At 47.6% G+C, this 18,076-nt stretch overlaps 2 protein-coding genes across 4 annotated transcripts in view; both read right to left on the reverse strand.

The window, feature by feature from the left end:
* Nucleotides 1-1,738: 1,738 nt before the first annotated feature.
* Nucleotides 1,739-8,817, reverse strand: TBR1 (T-box brain transcription factor 1). Of its 2 annotated transcripts, XM_068948790.1 has the most exons (7): nt 7,576-8,816; nt 7,035-7,189; nt 6,587-6,708; nt 6,045-6,203; nt 5,037-5,098; nt 2,607-2,724; nt 1,739-2,501 (listed from the first exon to the last, which is right to left on the reverse strand). In XM_068948790.1, the coding sequence occupies exons 1-7, from the start codon at nt 8,265-8,267 to the stop codon at nt 1,881-1,883; spliced, it is 1,929 nt and encodes a 642-aa protein (XP_068804891.1). In that variant the 5' UTR covers nt 8,268-8,816; the 3' UTR covers nt 1,739-1,880. The 2 variants fall into 2 exon arrangements, with proteins under 2 accessions (XP_068804891.1, XP_068804890.1); XM_068948789.1 differs by having other exon boundaries at nt 1,739-2,724; nt 7,576-8,817.
* A 3,785-nt stretch (nt 8,818-12,602) lies between these two features.
* The window catches only part of PSMD14 (proteasome 26S subunit, non-ATPase 14), a 50,753-nt gene continuing 45,279 nt past the window's right edge, over nt 12,603-18,076 (reverse strand). For both annotated transcript variants that reach the window (XM_068948791.1, XM_068948792.1), the window contains 3 exons: nt 16,881-17,006; nt 15,470-15,532; nt 12,603-13,033 (listed from right to left, as the gene is read on the reverse strand). In XM_068948791.1, the coding sequence (XP_068804892.1) occupies nt 12,935-13,033; nt 15,470-15,532; nt 16,881-17,006 (288 nt within the window). In that variant the 3' untranslated portion in view covers nt 12,603-12,934. The remainder of the gene's footprint in view (nt 13,034-15,469; nt 15,533-16,880; nt 17,007-18,076) is intronic.

Here is an 18,076-nt window from a genome sequence, read left to right on the forward strand (position 1 = left end):
ACACAGCTCTCAAACCCGCCTGCGACTTCACGTCCCTCTCTCTCCGAGTGCAAACCTTCACACTTGGCCGGAAAGCGTACACTTTCACCAACCCTCTGCCCCCCAAAGGGGCTCACCCCCGCAAAAGACAAGCAAACCTACACTGGGAGAGAGGACCCAACTGCAGCACAGAGGGGAAGCGGGGGGGCTCCCGCCTGAGAAGCCCTGACCGCCACCGGGTCAGAGGAGAGACGAGCTTACGCTCGTGTCTCTCCCTTAGCTCGCTGGAGTCACCTAACTTCGTACTTGTAAAACGGCAAACTGCTTTCAAACACGGCGTTAACGTTTTGCCAGGTTTATTTTACTTGTTATACACAGACGATACAAACGGGCAAAAACCGAAACATTTCTCAATGGAGCATGTACTTGTATAAATTATTCAGTTCCACAGACATAACAGAACAAATATAAAAATCACAACATTCGATTTACAGAAGAGTCAAAAATATACACACGTTTATGACCCTGAATTTCTATTAGGAAATTTCCCCGTCGACTGTAATCTAGACTGAATATTTAGCCTGATGCATATTTCAGTTTGTAATTGTTCTTCATATAAAAATGCGTTAATTGTATAGATTTGCTACTCAAAATTCGAAGAGTTACTATTCTGCTTCGCCGGGGGGATAGCTGGAGGGATATTACTTCTCCTTCATTACTATAATAAGAGGTTTACAGGAAACATCGCTCTTACTTTCGATGCGTAGTTTATTCCCCAGGAAGTCAGATCTCGGTTAGCTACTTTATGAAAAAGTCAATTCCAAAACTAAATGCAGTAAAATATACAACTCACAATTCATCTTCACTGGACTACACTATGGTTACCAACAATTCAGTCGTCTATATCTTTTTTTTTTTAGATTATTCATTACAAAGATTTACAGCAATATAAAGAAAGAGGGGGAAACTGCAAAGAAATTTGAAAAGAGTTTGTCAGCATATTTGGCACCTGCAGGGACCAGTAATGGATTTGGCACTTGGGGGCGAGGGGGGGGAGGAATACCACAAAAATAATAGTATTGCTGATGTCGAGCTATTCCTTTTAAAGAAAAATACAGAGGCAGCTAATTTTGCTTTTGGAAGGCGTCATGCTACTTTAATCGACTTTCCTACGAGAGTTATTTCTGTTCTTTTGAAGGGAAAGCTCAGCTATTTCTTAGCTGTGTTAGCCCAGGGCACGGCGTAATTATTTCATGCGAGGAATTGCAGAGAAAGTGAGAAACCCATTACTCGCGGCTACAGCTACGGACCATTCTATATTTCCAGAGGCATTTAGAAAGAGTGTTTACCTGGGGAGGGCGGGGCAGAGGGGAGGAAAGAAAAGAAGGGGGAAGGAATAAAGGAATTCAAACAAGAGCTAAGTTTTGTGACTTCACAATGAAAACAAAAATAAAACTCAAACAAATAAGAAAGAAACAAAACCAGAGGAAAGCAATTGGTTACAATAACTTAAATACTATGTACAGGCATTTCACAGGCTCTTTTTCCCCACTATTACTAGTATCCCCTGTTATCCATCCGTGGTAAAAGGAAGGAAGCGCTGCACGGTTTGAGAGAGTCTACACATCCTACTTATCAGTGGGTTTCGGAGACGTGGAGGGAGCGCCCGCGGCGGAGCGGCTGCTGCCGCCCGCGCCCCCGGGGCTCCGCCGGGGCGGCGCGGCGCGGTGCGGCGCGGCGCGGGGAGGGAGGAGGTGGGTTACGGCTACGGCTCGGCCTCCCTCCCGGGGCCGCGGGGGCGAGGGCGGTGCGAGGGGGCGGCTAGGGGCGGGGGTCAGTGCGCTAACCGCGGAGGAGTTATTGTGCAAAAAGACGGCGGTGCCGGCGGGCGGGGGCCGCGCCTAGCTGTGCGAGTAGAAGCCGTAGTAGCCGATGTCCTTGGCGCAGGTCTTTTCGCAGTCCCGCTGGGTGAGCACCTCGCTCTTGAGGGGCGAGGAGCTCTCGGACACGGGGGTGTCCGAGGGGGAGATCCGCCTCCTTTTGGCCTGCTCGTAAATCCCAGAATCGGTGGAGTCGATGGACTTAATGGACGACGGCGTCTCGATCCAGCTGGAGTCGGACAAATCTTTGGGCTTGGAGTCCTCGGCGCCCGGCAAGGGGGACCGCTCGGGGGCCAGGCTCTCCGCCTCCTCCCCCAGGTAGGGGTTGCCGGCGGCCATGCGCGCCGCCGCCGCGCTGTTGGGCCAGCAGGAGAGCACGGAGCCCGACTTGCTGCAGTACTGCGGGGGGCTGCGCGCCCCCCAGCCCGACGGGTCGGCGTAGTAGCCCAGCGGCCGCCCCGCGCAGCCGGCCGCCTGCAGCGGCAGCGCCTTGACGCCGGCCGCCGCGTAGGAGAGCAGCGTGGCCGCGTTGCCGGCGAAGTCGGTGGCCGTGTCGTAGGCGGAGGCGGCGAAGTCGAGGCGGTTGTTGGCGGGGGCGACGAACCAGCGCTGCGGGGAGGGCGCCCCCGGGTCCTCGGCTTGCTGTGGGGAGAGCAGCCCGTTGGTGTGGGGCACGCTGCGGTCGGCGCCGGGCCCCGGGCCGGCTCCTGCCCCGGGGTGGAAGCGGGACTTGGCGTAGTTACTCACGAACTGGTCCTGGAGGAAGGAGCCTGCCATGGCGTAGCGGGCCCCGGGCACGATCTGCGAGCGGGGGGAGTCGTTGGGGGACGGCGTCAGCCGGTCCATGTCGCAGCCCGTGTAGATCCTGCCAAAGACAAGGGCGGAGAGCTGGGTGTCCGCGGCAGGCCCGGCGCCCTGCGGCACCCCGCCTCGGCCCCGGGCGCCCGCCCCGCGCCCCCCGGGCCCCCGGGCCTCGCCTCGCCGCCCGGCCGGGCGGGACGCGGCGCTGCGGCCCCGGCCCGGCTCCCCCCAGCGCCACCCCCGCAGAGCGGCTGGTGCGCTCCCTCTCGCACTCGGCCTCCAGCATTGGGAGCGCTGAGGGCCGCAACGGGGGGACGGGAGGGGGAGAAAAAGCACCGCAAGCGACTCTTTCGCAGCGCGCCTGGGTGTAACAGGTTCGCGCTCAGAGGGAGGAGGTATCGTGCTCGTATCTGAGCTCCGCATCCCAACGGCTTTTCAAGGTATCTCGGGAAATGCTGCACTGTGACACATTGACCAGTCCCATCAGATGCGCAACAGGCAACCCGGTCATTTGTAGCGAACAGCATGAATGGCAGACTACAGAATTATATCGGCTGTTTAACACTTATTATTGAGAGTCACAGACGAACCATCAACATTTTACTGAGTTTAAATTAAGCTAATCTTTAAACACCTACTGTAGGAAATGTAAAACCAGACGCAACCAGTGTTCCCTGCGTGGCCTATATATAATTCTCCCATGCTGGGCTGCAATTTGCGATTATAAAAACTTTAATGGATGAATAACTACTATCTGTATTTAATTCAGGCTAAAACTGTGCTTTAATTAACCCTCCACGCCTCCTGGAATTTCTTATCCAAAATAAACTTGGCCCTTAAACAAATTCAACGTGCTAGACAACATTGAAGCTCCCCCCTCCCCCCGTCTCCTCTAAAGTGACGCCCTATAAAGTTTTTCCTATTAACAAGAGGAAAAGCACTTGCGGCTAGGGGTGAAGGCCACGAAGAGCCCTTTTAGAGGCCGCGCATCTTACTCGCGGAGCTGGTGGAGCAGCGCGGAGGCGCTGGAGACCGCCTGTCCCCCGCCGCAGCGGCCGGCTGCCCGCGGCCGGCCCGCCGTGACCCCCGCCCCGCGGCGAGGGGCGCAGACGCGCCTGGCCCCGGGAGCCGGTGCTCGGCCCCGGGCCCCTCTCGCACCGCTGCAGGCCGCGGCATCGTCCCCACCGTCGCACTGAAATCCCACTGCTGGGGGGAGCTGCACTGCGGCGAGAGCAGAGGGAGACTTAAGCAGGCGCTGAAGCTACGCGCGGGCTTAAGCGCTCTGCAAGCGCTGCAAGGGAGGCCGCTCCCAGCTGCCTGTTCAGAGAGAAAAACCGAGGTTTCCTCCCTCCAAGCCGCCGCCCCGTCCTGCAGAGCTGGAGCTGGCCGTGGGGCAGGCGAGCCCCAGCGCCGCACGCTCCCCCGCGGCCTGGGGGCTGCCCGGTGCCCGCCGTGCCCCGCGGGTCGGCCGGCCCGGGGGAAGGGGGGTGCCAGGCCGGCCGCAGCCCTGCGGCTGGGCGAGCAGCAGCCGTCGGCGCCCGCGGCTGCCGGCCGGGCCGGGCGGTCCCCTCGGCCGCCGGCGGGTGTCGCGGCGCCCAGCTCCTGCGGCCGCGCCCGGCTCGGCTCAGCCGGCGCCCGGCCAGGTGGGCTGAAGCCCCTCGGTGAGACAGGCGGACCCTGGGCGCTCGAGCAGAGGCAGCACCGGGGCAAGCCGCGAGGAAAACTTCGGAGTCTTTCGCTCCACCCAGAAGGGGAGAAAACAAAAATCCAACCCCAGAGAAGATCAAAACGAGACGAAGAGATTTTCCTCCGGACACTGGGGGCTGCGGAGCCCGGGATTATTCAAACGAGGCGGCTTGCCCAGTGCCTGAGTCCGCATGTGACAGGTGCCTCTTTCGGAGCCCTGGCGCGCAAGTGGGTAGACGGAAACTTGGAAAGGGGGGCCCAGATAAATGCCGGGGAAAACCAACAACAAACCGTCGCAAGTGCCAATGCAAGATACAGGCTCAGCTGCAGGAAAAGGGCCCCCAGGCGCGGAGGCGCCCGCAGGCTGCGCAGGGCTGCGCGGAGCCCAGCCGCACCGCCAGCCCCTCCGCGCCCCGCGCCGCGGCTCTGCGCCGCCGCCGCCGCCAGCACCGCGGCCCCGCGGAGAGCAGGAGCCGTCCGGGAGCGGGGCCCAACGGGGGTCTGAGCGGCCCCTGCACCTCCGCCCCCGTCCGGGGAGCTTGCGAGTGCCTCCTTCCCCCTCAAAGGGCTCTAAAAAAGCCTGACATGACACATTTCAGTTTTAAATGAGCCCAATCCGCGCCTTAAAGCCTCCCGCTTTGACATACGTGCGCAGCCGGCAGAAGGGTAATAAAAATCCAGTTTACTTACGTGTCATAATTGTCTCGGAAGCCTTTTGCGAAAGGGTTGTGGTCTATTTTCAGTTGTGTGATCTAGAGAAGCAGAGGACCAGAACGCACGTTATGAAAGCCCGAAAAATACACCCGAGTACAGCCAACACATTTTTTTAAAGCACCATGCAATACTCTAAGTCGATCAAATGGCCTCTCTTTGAAATGTGGAAAACAAAGCTTTAGCATGCTTTCAGAGATCAAAGTCGAATTTTAAGATTTATTTTAATCTCCCAAAATTACGATAAAAATTACTATTTAACTCAATGTTTTCAGAAATGTAGTTATTCGTATTGCATGGCGCTGAATACACTTAAACCCAGAAACGAGGGAAAAAACGTATCGCAGAACGGTAGCTAAGAGTTTACATTTGCGTCTACCAAAATAAGTAAAGCAAAAATGTGGACCGAACATATGTTAGTTGAAAAAAAATAGAGGGCATAAGTCTATAGCAAAAACAGATCACTTCAAAACGTAGCCATACATTAACGAGATTTTAATTTGAGGAAGTTGTGCCATCACCCCCAGTGCAGGCAATGAGGTTGTTAATTGATTTTTGCAGGTTTTAAAGCTTAAGCTCTACCAGCTAACTGAGCTGTTCCCGACAGGAAAATAAAATCCATAGATAAATATCGGGCTCTAGTTTTAGCAGTCTAAACGCCAGGAGAATTTCCGCTTGGCCTCTCAAGGAAGCTGCCAGCTCGGCAAGGAACAGCCCGCTCGGGGGGGGTCCCGGCTGCCGGGAGTCTAACGGGAGGCTATCCGGGGAAACGCGAAAAAGCGCAGACATCTGCAGCCGGCAGATCGCGCCTAGTATTCGGGAGCCGCGAGCCGCGGCGGCGGCCGATGCAAAATGGCAACTTTAAGGCCGGAGATAGGAAGACCCATCTCCGGGCGCAGAAGCCCCCGCGCGGGGCGAGCGCAGCGGCCGGCCGGGCCGGGCCGAGGTGCCCCGGCCGCGAGCGAAATAGACCAGGGAGCTCTTTACATCGGTGTTTTGGTAGGCGGTGACGGCTATGAACTGGGTCTCGGGGAAGGTGAAGGTCTGCACTCTGCCCGGCTGGTTGGTATCCTCCGTCCCGTCTTCGTTCACCTCCACCACATGCAAGCGGGGTTGGTATTTGTGTAGGGACTGCAAAACCACCATCTGTCAGGCAAAGAAAAGGGAGGGAGGGGGCCAGGGAAAGAAGAGGGGATTAGAGGGAGAAGGACGGGAGCCCGGCGCGGCGGCGGAGCGAGCCGCTGCCGCGGGCGGCGAGGCGCGGACCCGCCGCCCCAGGACCCGCCGCCGCCTCCCGCGCGGCTGCCGGCTTCCCCGCGACATCTAGCAACGGAGTGAGACTGGGCAAGGCACTTAGCGCCTGCAAGGCCATTAGCAAAAGAAAAGAGGAGGCTTTATCTACCCGCTCCCCGTTTTTTTTTCACCTAACAACATGATCTATGAAAATACAGGTCGGAACGAAGACTGCAGGATTTTGTCTAAAGCAACAAAAATAAGGCTTGTAGAGCATCTGCTTTTCTGTCACTGACCTGCCCGTTGTTGTTTGATGCTCCTTTATTGTTTGTAAGTTTTAGTTTCCCAAAGGAGATTTCCTGACGCATCCAGTGGGCACCCGTGTTGGGGGAGTCGGGGTGCATGTACACACGATTTCCTAAGCAAAACAACAAAAACACCACCACATCACAGTTCACCCGCATAGCCCAGTTCTGCCACTGCAGCAGAGCACGGGGTCTAATGACCCCATTAAAGTTAGCAGCATTTTACTGCCGAAACTCCCTCCATTTTAGCCGACCAGGATTAAAACAGTATTTTCCGAACACCTTTTACTGTCTCCTCCACCCCTCCTTTTTTTTTTTTTTTTAAGGCATCATTGGCCCATTCCCGTTTAAGAAGTCGCCTGAGCCAGTCCACAAAGGCTTTAATTAATCATTCTCACCTACATATGTGTCGGGAAAAGTGTTAATTGGAGGAACTTGCCTTGTACATTGGTGTCCGCCTTGCCGCAAGGAACCCATTTGCCTCCCTGAAATCTCCAGTGGTTGGGATCCGCCAAAATTACATCCACAAAAATATTGTAATGAGCCGTGGGATCGAGACCAGAAATATTAAAACTTAGGAAAGGGAACATACGCCTATTGAAAGGAGAAAAACAAAAAAAAAAAAAAAGGAAATCCACCACCAGCGATACATACAGTGAGGAACCAGCCCGTTGTGCATTATCCTCAGAGCGTCTAGGAGCGACCGGGAAAAAAAAATCAAAAAACTCCCTCCCCGAAACGTCGAGCTTTCCATGGGGAAGGGACGAGGGCAGCGGGGAAGGACACCCTCCGGGAGGCAGCGGGCGCTGCCCGGCAGGCACCGGCGCCGGCACAGCGGGCGCTCCCGGCCCCGCCGCAGGGGCCCCGCCGCGGCCCCGGCGGCTCCCCCGGGGCGGCGGCACGGCGGAGCCCGGCGGCTCCCCCGGCAGAGCCCGCCGGCTCGGCCCCGTCCCCCGCCGAGGGTCCGCGCGGTGGCTTACCTCCCCTGCTTCGTGATGATCATCTCCGTCTGGTGCCGGTGAAATTTCAGCCAGAGTGGCCTGTTGCACAGGTAGACCTGAGCCTTGCCGGGGACTAGCCCCGGCTGGGTGGAGGAGAACTGGTAGAAAGGTGCCCCTTGGTAGGAATGGCCATACTGCTGGGGGTAAGGGTAGCCCGCCGTGGGGTAGCCTTGCGGAGAAGAGTTGGACAGGAGGCTGTTATAAGCTCCGTTGGTGATCACAGGATGGTGAGCCATGTAGCGGCTGGGGCTGGCGATGGAGAAGGCTGGGTGTGCAGGTCCATGCTGGCTGGGGTACGGGAACATGGTACTAGGAGCAGAGGCAGCAGACTGGGGCTGGCTGGACTGAGAGAGCAGATAGCGATCTGCAGCAGATCCATCGAAACTGTGACGAAGCTCAGAGACCCCGTCCAAGACGGGAGAGAGTTTATTTCTCTGGACGTCCCCTGGTGTGTCCTTGGAGTCAGGAAAATTGTCTGTATCTGACTGATTCGTCATCCCCCTGGTAATTTTTTTCAAAGGTGAACTTCTCTCCAGGTTGTCAGTGGTCGAGATAATGGGATGATCATGCAAGGCAAGCTCAGATCCGCCTGCATGTGGGTAACTGCTGCTCACATTGAGAAATTTCTTGGAGAGCATGATAGAGGGAGAAAGACAATGCTCCAGCTGCATAGCTCTAGCACCACAGGAATAACCCTTCAGTCCCTGGTTCTGGAAGGGCTCCTTAGTATCAGAAGCTAGACATCCTGGGACCCTCACTAGACAGAAAGCACTTCATCCACCAAATGCTTCCCAAACGTTTGATTTACTTTTTTTTTTTTTTTTCCCTGGGAGAAGAGATTGGCCAATTGACACTATGCAGCAATCAGGAAAGACTCACTTTTGATCTTGCTGCTTGTGGAGAGGATGAAACGGCTTCTGCCATTGGTTAACCGCTGACAGTAATTTAATTAGATAGACATTAATTAGGATAATCACCTGGCTCCTGGTCGCGACGATCATGGCAAATTGAAGGGGATGATTTTATTGTGAGAGAGAAGGAAGGCGAGGGGGGAAGGGAAGTGTGTGTTTGCTATAAGGGCTCATTATTACGTGACCTTTCTTTTTTTATTTTATTTTTTATGGCTATGGCTGGGAAATAAACCCGAAGCCTCACATTTCCCCAAATACTGCGTGTGTGCCCCTTTGTGCAGCAGAGACGAGACCGGGTGCTGCGGACCTCGGGCACCCGAGCGAGGCGCGGCGTCGCTGCCCGCGGGGCTGCGAGGGGCAGCGCGGCCGCGGCCGCCGCCGGCCTGGCCTCAGCGCCGCGCAGCACCGCGCCGCGGCCAACAGCCCCCGCCCGCGCAACTCCCCCGCCCCCGTGCCCGCTCCGCGGGGGGAAATAAAACGCCCGTCCCCATTAAACTGCGGGCAAGCTGCCTCCGTTCACAGCGACAACGTATCACCTCTTTTAAGTTCTGAAATAATTATAAGCCGTACCGCCGAAGTGCCCTAATGTATTTGCCGTGATGTTTACGGGTTCTTTAGTAAATAAATATTTTATCTGCGTGCTGTAATGCCGGAGATTATCAGCAAAACACCGTAGAAGGCATCCATCTACCCATCCAGCTCCAGATTTCTTTCCACTCGATGTCTGTTTTCCTTCAGTGACTCCATCACACAGACAGCGCTAGGAGAGGAGAGATCTTTTGTAATAGATTTGTCATAAGCGATTACCTCGCCGCATGGAAACGCACTGTCGGCTGCCCAGACGTCTCTTCCCAGGGAAGAGATTTAGGACGGCAGGAGAGAAGCCCAAACCGTTTCACCGCCACGCGGAGCCGCCAGCCCCGTCGGACTCCAGGCGTCTCCGCCAGAGCCGCAGGCCGAGCCTCGGCGCCCGGAGGGGGCGGCGGGGCCGTGGAGCCGCGGGGCCCCGCGGCGGCGGAGCGGAGCGGAGCGGGGCAGCCCGGCTGGCCGCGGCGGGGGCTGGGGCCGGAGCGGGGGCGAGGCCCGCGCACCTCCGCGCAGCGCGGACCCAGCCGCGCCGGCGCTGAGCGGCCCCCGGCCGCCCGCCTGCCCCCAGCCCGGCGGGCCCCGCGCCGTGTGCCTGTGAGCTCTGCGCTAATTGAAGGCAGGATCCTCCGCGGGGTGAAGATATGCCAGGAGAGCTGCACGTCCCCCCGGCCTCTGCTATGCCTCCTGAGCATCGGCGTCCTCGATTTTCCTTTCCTAGGCAAGCCTATGAGTTTTAAAAGCACTGATTTTTGCCGGGGGAGGTGCTCTCTTGCTGCATTTTTGTTAATATTTTCCCCTTAGCTGGTGGGACTTCAGATATTTTGCAGATCACACCTCTTTTCAGTTCACACCAGCAGCCTGATTCAAATTCCACTGACGGCCCATGCAGCCTGGGCCATCCCGTGACAAAATCAAACCCAAAACGTATTCAGCTGAAGCCACACTGAAACTCTGCAAACTCTGCCTGGGACTTCTCCCAGGTAGAACCCAGATTGCTTTTCAGAACGTGCATTTCCACACTTGCAAATCTCATGGCAATCTAATAATTTTTTTCTGTTGCTTAACTGTGATCTAGTGCAGTTATCTGGCATTTCATGGAAGCCTGTCATACCTGCTCTCTGCAAAGAAATTATTCTAATCATCTTTTATGAAGCAGAAGCGAGCACAAGTTTACTCGTTTTACTCACAGTCTGTTGGTACAGTGCATGCGACCTCCCAAACCATACCTGCTTTCAGTGCTAAGAAAATAGTTTTATCAATAGCAGCATTAACTACTGCTTCTGACACTTGTTTCACTAGCGTTTCCACCCTTGCACTCCCCTGCTTGAAACTGATTGAAAGATAATGGATTTAGATATACAGGCAGGAGATGGGTCAAAACACAGATAAACACTGGGAAATGCTGCCCTAAATTACATAGCTAAACCCATATACATGCAGAGCTGCAGTGAATTCAGTGGTATACTGCCAATCACATGGAAGTGTTAATATATGCCAAAAATCTTCAGTGTGCACAGCTCCTAAACTGGTATAATAGGTGGATATGCAATGGCAGGTGGTGTTATAGAATTGTCATAGAATGAAGGAGAGGGGCTTGCTAATACAATATGCCAGTCCTGCATGCTGACAGGTGACGAGGGGTCAAGCTGTTAATGAAGGTCTGCTCTACTGTGGCTGGAGGCTCAGAAGGTGGCTGCTTGGAAACCTCTTTCTTCCTCCAAGATGCTATATGGGCTGTTGCTTTTCAGGTTACTGCATGCATGCACACTTCCAAATGCTCTGTGTATCTCCCAAAATACCAGGCAAAAGGAAGAAAGATGCCCCAAACCACAGCCTTGTGGTTATTCACGCAACATCTTTGTAAAGGGAAAACTGTGCCTCCAAGTCAAACCGCGCACTGGACAGAAAGCAGAGTACTATAGTGCAAGCCCATGCTACAGGACATCTGCTTTTCCTCCCAGATTGCCTTCAGCTACCCCCTGCAAGATGGAAAATTGTCAAAACTAACTTAGAACGCGTAAGGCTCGCTGATTTGGCTCCTGCTTACACTGCCCTTCCATACATTGCAAGAGCTGCTCTCTTGGTCTGCGATGCCACGTGACTTAAGACCTGTCAAGGTACACATCCACCTCACACAGCGATGCGTGTGTGTGGATCTAGCGGCACTGCCACAATCTAGTGGCAGTGGAGGCCTCCTGCAAGACAATATCCAGGTGCAGCCCCCAGGTGTTGCCCCATCTTACCCTTGGATGCGGGTGTACCGCGCTCCAGGCAGCTACAAGGCCTGAGCGCACCCTTGCTCACCAGTGACATGGTCTTCGGTGCAAGTTACCAGAAAGCACTTCCACTTAAATAGATGGAGCTTTTTAAGCAAACGTAGCTTATGTCTCCATTTTCCCCGTGTCATATTCTATTGCATACTAAGGGCAGCAGGGGGAAGGCCATAAGGAGGGAAGCTGAAAAAAAAAAAATCGGCATTTGTTTCCCTCTGAAGTAAATGCATGCTAAATATACTTTGAGCCAGTTATTTGAAAATAGTAAATTGGCCTAAATATGAAATTCCAAACAAAAGGAAAATGTTTGAATTGTAATGAACAATAAGCAGAAAATTACCGGACACAATTTACAAAAATAAGACAAAATGTTATGGGTTATTTTTCACTATGCAAATAATGAGTCAAATCACTTAAAAATCATCTTTAACAAAACGGGATGTATGTAGCAGTTTTAAAATGATCACATGCCTCAATTAGTTCAGCTTATTAATTTTTTTTTCCAGTAGGTAAAAAAAATACTGTGCATGAACAGAAAGAGAACACTCCTGATCAGACTAAAGAATCAAATCAGCCTAATCATCATCCAATACTTAAAAAAAAAAAAAAAAACACACACACACACACTCCCCCAAACCTTGTTACTTGGCTTTGTCTACTTAAAACCCAACAGTCAACCCATCCACCTTCCCATGTTTCCCTCTCTAGTCAGTGGAAAGGGGTTTAAATGTCGCATTCCAGTTGGAACTCATACATATATGTATGTGGACATCTTATACACCTTCCCTCCTGTCAGGCCTGCTTTCAAAGGATAATCTGATAATCTAGAACAGCCTCTGCTATTTTAATGTTTATTCTTGGAAAACAGCTATTTATGACCCTGTTTGTGAGAGCATTGTGCAATTTGGTTATCAGCATAGTTGAATTCATTTTCTTAAGGCCAATTGTCTTCTGTTGATATTATGGCTTGAACAATATTAAAAGGGAACTGTCATAGCAATTTTCAGTATTTTGTTTCTTATGTCCTCTGAATTCAGTGCTACTACAAATTTGTTGTGTCAGTAAGAGTATTTGGTAAATGGGAGGCAAGTTTCATTTGAGAATTTTTGCTGTCCTACTAATTAATATCTCAGTAGTTTTACAGTAGATGGAAAAGTCAAGATTTTACCTGCACAGCTTTCTCCTACACCGTTAATTTCCGACTTTCAAAAAAAAGGCCTTCCAGAACTTAAGATAGGTTTGTAAATGTATTTTTATTATGCTGCAACAATCAAAATATATATGTCCTACTGATTTCCCCCCCCCCAACCCCATATTAAATGAAAATGTAATACATTTTGCCCGCAATGTGTTCTTGAATTGCTTTGGAATCTGTAAAGACCCTGACATAAAGAAACCGAAGCAACTGCACAATTAAGAGACTGAAGGTGTTATTGTGCTGCACTTACATTGCAAATGAAGTCAGATGTCTCTGTTTAATCAAATATAGCCTCAACAGTCTCTGGTTTGTGAGTATTAGAAACAATAAACAAATATACACAGAAAACATCACAAACAGTAAATTGGTTATTTAAATACAACTGTATCCAACATAGCAGCTAAACATTGGACAATGTTTGAGGTCATCAGCACATCCACATGCTCTTCTAAATGACGTTTGGGGTCCTGAAATACAAAGTATGCCATGAGACAAATGACTAAAACATATCACTGAAGGATTTCATATATTTCAGTTCTATTTAACAAGACTGTGAATTAAGGAACATAGGTTAGTGAAGCTCCCAAGCCTTCCTTTCCAACTAACCTGGCAAATGACTGAATTTCCATAAGTAAGATTTTATTAGTCCTTATTGTCATTCAGAGAAGTTGCTGGATAGAAATTTATTTCCTAAAACTATCCTCATCTGAAAAGAAATCCTGGCAGCTGTAAGTTCTACAGGATGGCACAAAGTATTTGGAATTGTCTCCTCAGTGTTGGTAAAGCTCTTATTAATTATATTAATAACTATCCAGAACTTCTGTCTGCCAGTGGTCTCAAATTTAAGAGGTCAGGTCCATTAAAGCCAAAAAAACCCATACAAAGTAATTCGGAGTAAAAAATACTCTACTGGTATCAACTAGCTATTTCAATGTGCTAAGTTTGGTATAGTAGTGCTCTGTGAAATTGCCAGTATCTAGATATGGATATGTTCTTGATGCAACATGAATGCAATAAAATTACATACCAAAAACTATCTAATCTACAAAACATGAGAACAAGTACAAAAAGCTCTTCAAAGTTATTCTGGATTAATATTTCAATTGATGTATTTACACAGGTATTTCCTGGGAAGAGAAAAAAAAGCAAAAACATGTGGAGCTGGAATTAATACTTCTTCAATGTAAATCAAAATATATACCACAAAGGTTTACAGGCTGATATACCCTTATTGTAAATCAACTAAATAAGGCCATATGAAATACTTTAATAAAATTTTAGATGAAATCCTAATTCTGTGCAGGTCAATGAGTATTTTAGTATGCACCTTAACAAGGCCAATGGTTTAAACCTAGTTCTGGTATGGCGCAACATATTTTCAGATCCTGTACAAATTTGTGTTCTAATCCTGCAGAGACTCAAACAATCTAACACATAGTCTTTGAATAGTCTTATTAACTGCAAGAAAATTAACATATTTATTCCTACCAAAAATTTAAAAAAGCCTAATAACTTATTCAAATGTTTTGCAAATCTGAATGCTAAGCCTGAACAACATTTTGAAAATATCCATCCCCACACACTATCACTCAATTGATGTGGGCATTTTTGTGCAGTTGCAAAGAATAATAAGATTATCTCTGGTTGTAAACTTAACCATATTGAGAATTTTTTTCAGAACTGAGTTTAAGTAATTAATCCCCAATAAATACTGAAAAATTTACAGGCACATTTCAGAACAATCTCTAAACTTTATTGTTGCATTTGGAACTCTATCAGAAAAAACTTTTAAAGAGGAAAAAAATCAAAATAAAGATTTTTTCCACATATGCGTAATAATTTAAGTGACAAATGAAGCTTAGGTTCTATTTGAGATGATGTCATAACCCTTAAAATATAGCCCTTCCTACATGTTTTATTATATATTTATGTATGTGTAGGTGCACATAAATACACACACATATGTATATATACAGGTATAATACAGATTTTTTTGGCCATTGTTCTGAATGCTACAGAAATACACGAGTGACTGAACAATACTACAAATACGTTTTGACACAGCTGCCAGAAGCTGACATACAAGAGCAATCCAGAGTCCTTTAAATTCTACTGCTACGAACAATACAATAAATACTGGTTCTTTAAGAACTTTTGGATGTTTTTAAAGCTACATATTGTTTCCATTGCCATTCTTGAATTTTTAAGACAATCTCTTACCAACCTGATCTCTGTTCTCTTCTCTCCCATCACAGTACCTTTCCTCAACTTTTAAATTCAAATTAAATGTAGAAATAGTTTTCTGTCAAGTCCTCTATAAGGATACTGTATCCTGATATTTTGAAGGAATAGATTGGATTGAGTAGGTATTCTCCATTTCAGATATGGTCCTAAACTGTTTTTCCTTCAACAGCAATACAAAGCAATGCAGCTTATGTAAGCATGTACTGGAGCTAAGCATCCATCCACAGTGTAAGCCGAGCACAGAGGTCAGCTGGCTCTTTAGCCGTGATAATGCATAAACCATCCTCCTGCCTTTTTGTTTGTTTGTTTATGTGTTTAAGTCCCCATGGTTTTGGCCTCTCCATAACACTAAAACAAGAGTTAGATATTTTTATGCCTCTCCTTGTACGAAAAAAGAAAAGAAAAACTACCATATCTGAATAGTACTCCTCAGCATGTAATGCATGTAGAACTTGATTCGCAGGTATTCTCCGTATTACCTAAAGTCAAAAGCCAATTGCTCCTGACACAACAATATTCAGCAAAAATAAATCAATTATTTGCAGAGTTGAGAATATCTCATACATAGAACTAAAATCACCTATCCACATGTAAGGAAATTAATATTTAGAATGAACCAAGCTTATCGTTCCACCTCACTCTAATTCATCGCACCTCACCTGCTTGCCAACATTTTTTATTGCCAGCTGTTCAGGTGTCATCTTATCTTCTTCTTCAACAGCCTGTGAAAGAAACACAGAAAAGGTCAGTGTTTCAGAATTCGTTTACTTTTTCCCCAAGCCACAAGATTCTTAAAATATAATTCTCTCTTGCACTCACTCTCTCTCTCAAAAAAAAAAAAAAATCAAACAGCAACACATTTCAGAAAGTCAAAAGGAAAGGTACTTCAGCTTTTCAGCAGACATGGTTTTAATTACTAAGTGTTAGTGCAAAAGATCAAGGGGAATACTCATGAACGGTTTTATTGTCAGATAAGCAAGATGTATTCACCAAACTGATTTATGTTAAAGTCTTAAATGATGGGTATTGATGGTTAAAGATAGTTAAAGCAATAACACGAAAATCAAAAATAATGTTACCCACGTTGTTCCAGCTATTGCAGGTTTCATCTTCAGTAAGTCTTTTTGTACTTTTTGAGTCACCTATTTTAATATATTTTTGTAACGTTCTATTGTCTTCAAATGCAGTGTCCATATAAAGTAAATGGGCCTACTTACCGAGTAAAGGCAATATTGACTTTTGTTGTTTTAAAAGCAAGAAGTTTAAAAAATAGTACTTGTATAATATTAAGAATGACTGACATGCTTACTATTTACAGAGTGCTTGTTGAGACCTAGTATTTCTAAACAAATTTTTAAAGCATGTTAGTATTAAAACAGTACAAATAACTGTGGTTCCTCTTCCTTACAAAAGCAATATTTTCTTTATCTAAAATAACATGGAATTAGGCTCTACAATGAGTAAACGTCTATCCATCTATCTAATGGGATGATATGGATAGACCTTTATTCTACTATGCTGAAGACTGGTCAAGTAGTCCTTGACTGAAGGAACGAAGAATACAATCAATTGCTCACTTTGAGCTACAGGAGCTGTACATTATCTTGGCAAATACAAAATTGATGTGATTATTCCCATTTTAAAGCTCAACATATAAACTTCTTGCTAGTTTAGATTGGAAAAAAAAGATCGAAGAGCTATCCTGGTACTTCACAAAAGTTAATAGGTGATATATAGCTGATTAATAACTTGGGAATACAGTCTCCACAAGGCCATTATAGCCGTACTTGTGCATAATCTAACCAAATCAAGTCCCTCACGAAACTCTTTGCTGAAAACAGATCATATAAAACAAGCATAAAATTCCTAATCCTGAAAACTGGTATGATAACAAGCATCAAGATCCAAAAGAGTTCCTGCAATGATTGTTTCATTTCTATAGTCTAGTCCTTTACAAGTTACTTTGACGATGGTTTGTGACAAATCAACTTCTTACTTCGGAAATTAAATAAAAAGTTCCTTCACTTCATAAACTGTTGCAATTATACTATCGTTACGGGATACCAATACCTTGTTATAATTCTTAGCTAATTCCAACATCTCCTTCACTACAGTTTCATTGAGTTTGCAATGTTCACTGTAGTCCTGAAGTGTCAAACCTTCCATCCAACTCTTCTTATGCAAATTTAGCAACATCTGCAAATAAAAACTGCTTAAAACATGCATCATAAAATACATCCATAATATTATGAAGATGTTTGACAGAAACACAATATATAGCAGTAAGAACATCAGTGAAAAATTACTGAACTCTCAGTGTTTAAATATGGCAAACAATCAAATATTCAGTTAAAGTAGACAACAGATTTCTTCCATAAATTAAGATCAAACTTTTTGAAGCCTGAATATGAAAATGAGGCATAGAAACCAAGGTTAAATTTACTTTGGTAGGAATACTCAGGTCTTGCTTCTGTTTTTGTATTTTTGCTGTAGGTTAAGAAAGCACAACTGCAGTGTAAAAGAGATAATAGGAAGGTGAATATTCTAGCTGCCAAACAGACAGTAGTTGAAGCCTCTGGCCTCTGTCAAATTTGAAAAATATTTAGAAAATTTTAATTGATTAAACACACAATTTGGAAGATATTTAGGCTTCACTGATGAACCTGAACTATATGCAAGCAGCTGTTAAAAGTTGTGCAGCAAACTTTAATAGCAAATGAAACAAGACTTGTATACGTCTGACCAAATAAACAGCCCTAAAAATAACATGATAAAACAAAGTAGATTTTTGATGGTGATAAACACAGGGACTATTAGAACCATATGAAGTGTTTTTATTTGGCATTCTGATGACACTCTTGAAAAGGTGAAGGCTTAACTGTAACGGGAATTTCCTGATTTCCATACATAAAGCAAGCATATTCCACAGATGATCTGCATACACAAGAACTGTAGGGAGGATTCTTTCGGCAAACAGTTTCAGCTCGTCTCCAATTTGTAAACATTTACTATAGAAGCCTTTGAGAACCTATAAACCCTGTAATTCATATTACCTGAATAAAAAAGTGACTTTTTCATTGAACATACTTCTCCCCCCAAAACCTGGCTTTGGATCACATGAACTGAGTTAAAAGTTTTTGTCATAATTTATATTAGCAAGATCTTAGCAACACACAATCCTTTGTAGGCAAGTTGCGCATGGATAGCTTAGCTAGGCTATCTAGATTTTGAATTATGGTTTTGTGATAGGCTCCTCATCTATGAAG

This window comes from Struthio camelus, chromosome 6 (genome assembly GCF_040807025.1).
Source record: "Struthio camelus isolate bStrCam1 chromosome 6, bStrCam1.hap1, whole genome shotgun sequence".
Lineage (NCBI taxonomy): Eukaryota > Metazoa > Chordata > Aves > Struthioniformes > Struthionidae > Struthio > Struthio camelus.

What these genes read in the sequence shown, in the direction of transcription:
- TBR1 (XM_068948789.1), bottom strand. Translation starts at nt 8,267, where the DNA reads ATGCAGCTGGAGCATTGTCTTTCTCCCTCTATCATGCTCTCCAAGAAA. An exon ending in CCGCCTACCAAAACACCGAT is followed by an intron (nt 5,099 to 6,044) that starts GTAAAGAGCTCC and finishes CTGCTTCTCTAG; the next exon opens with ATCACACAACTGAAAATAGA. An exon ending in TTCCGAGACAATTATGACAC is followed by an intron (nt 2,725 to 5,036) that starts GTAAGTAAACTG and finishes TGTCTTTGGCAG; the next exon opens with GATCTACACGGGCTGCGACA.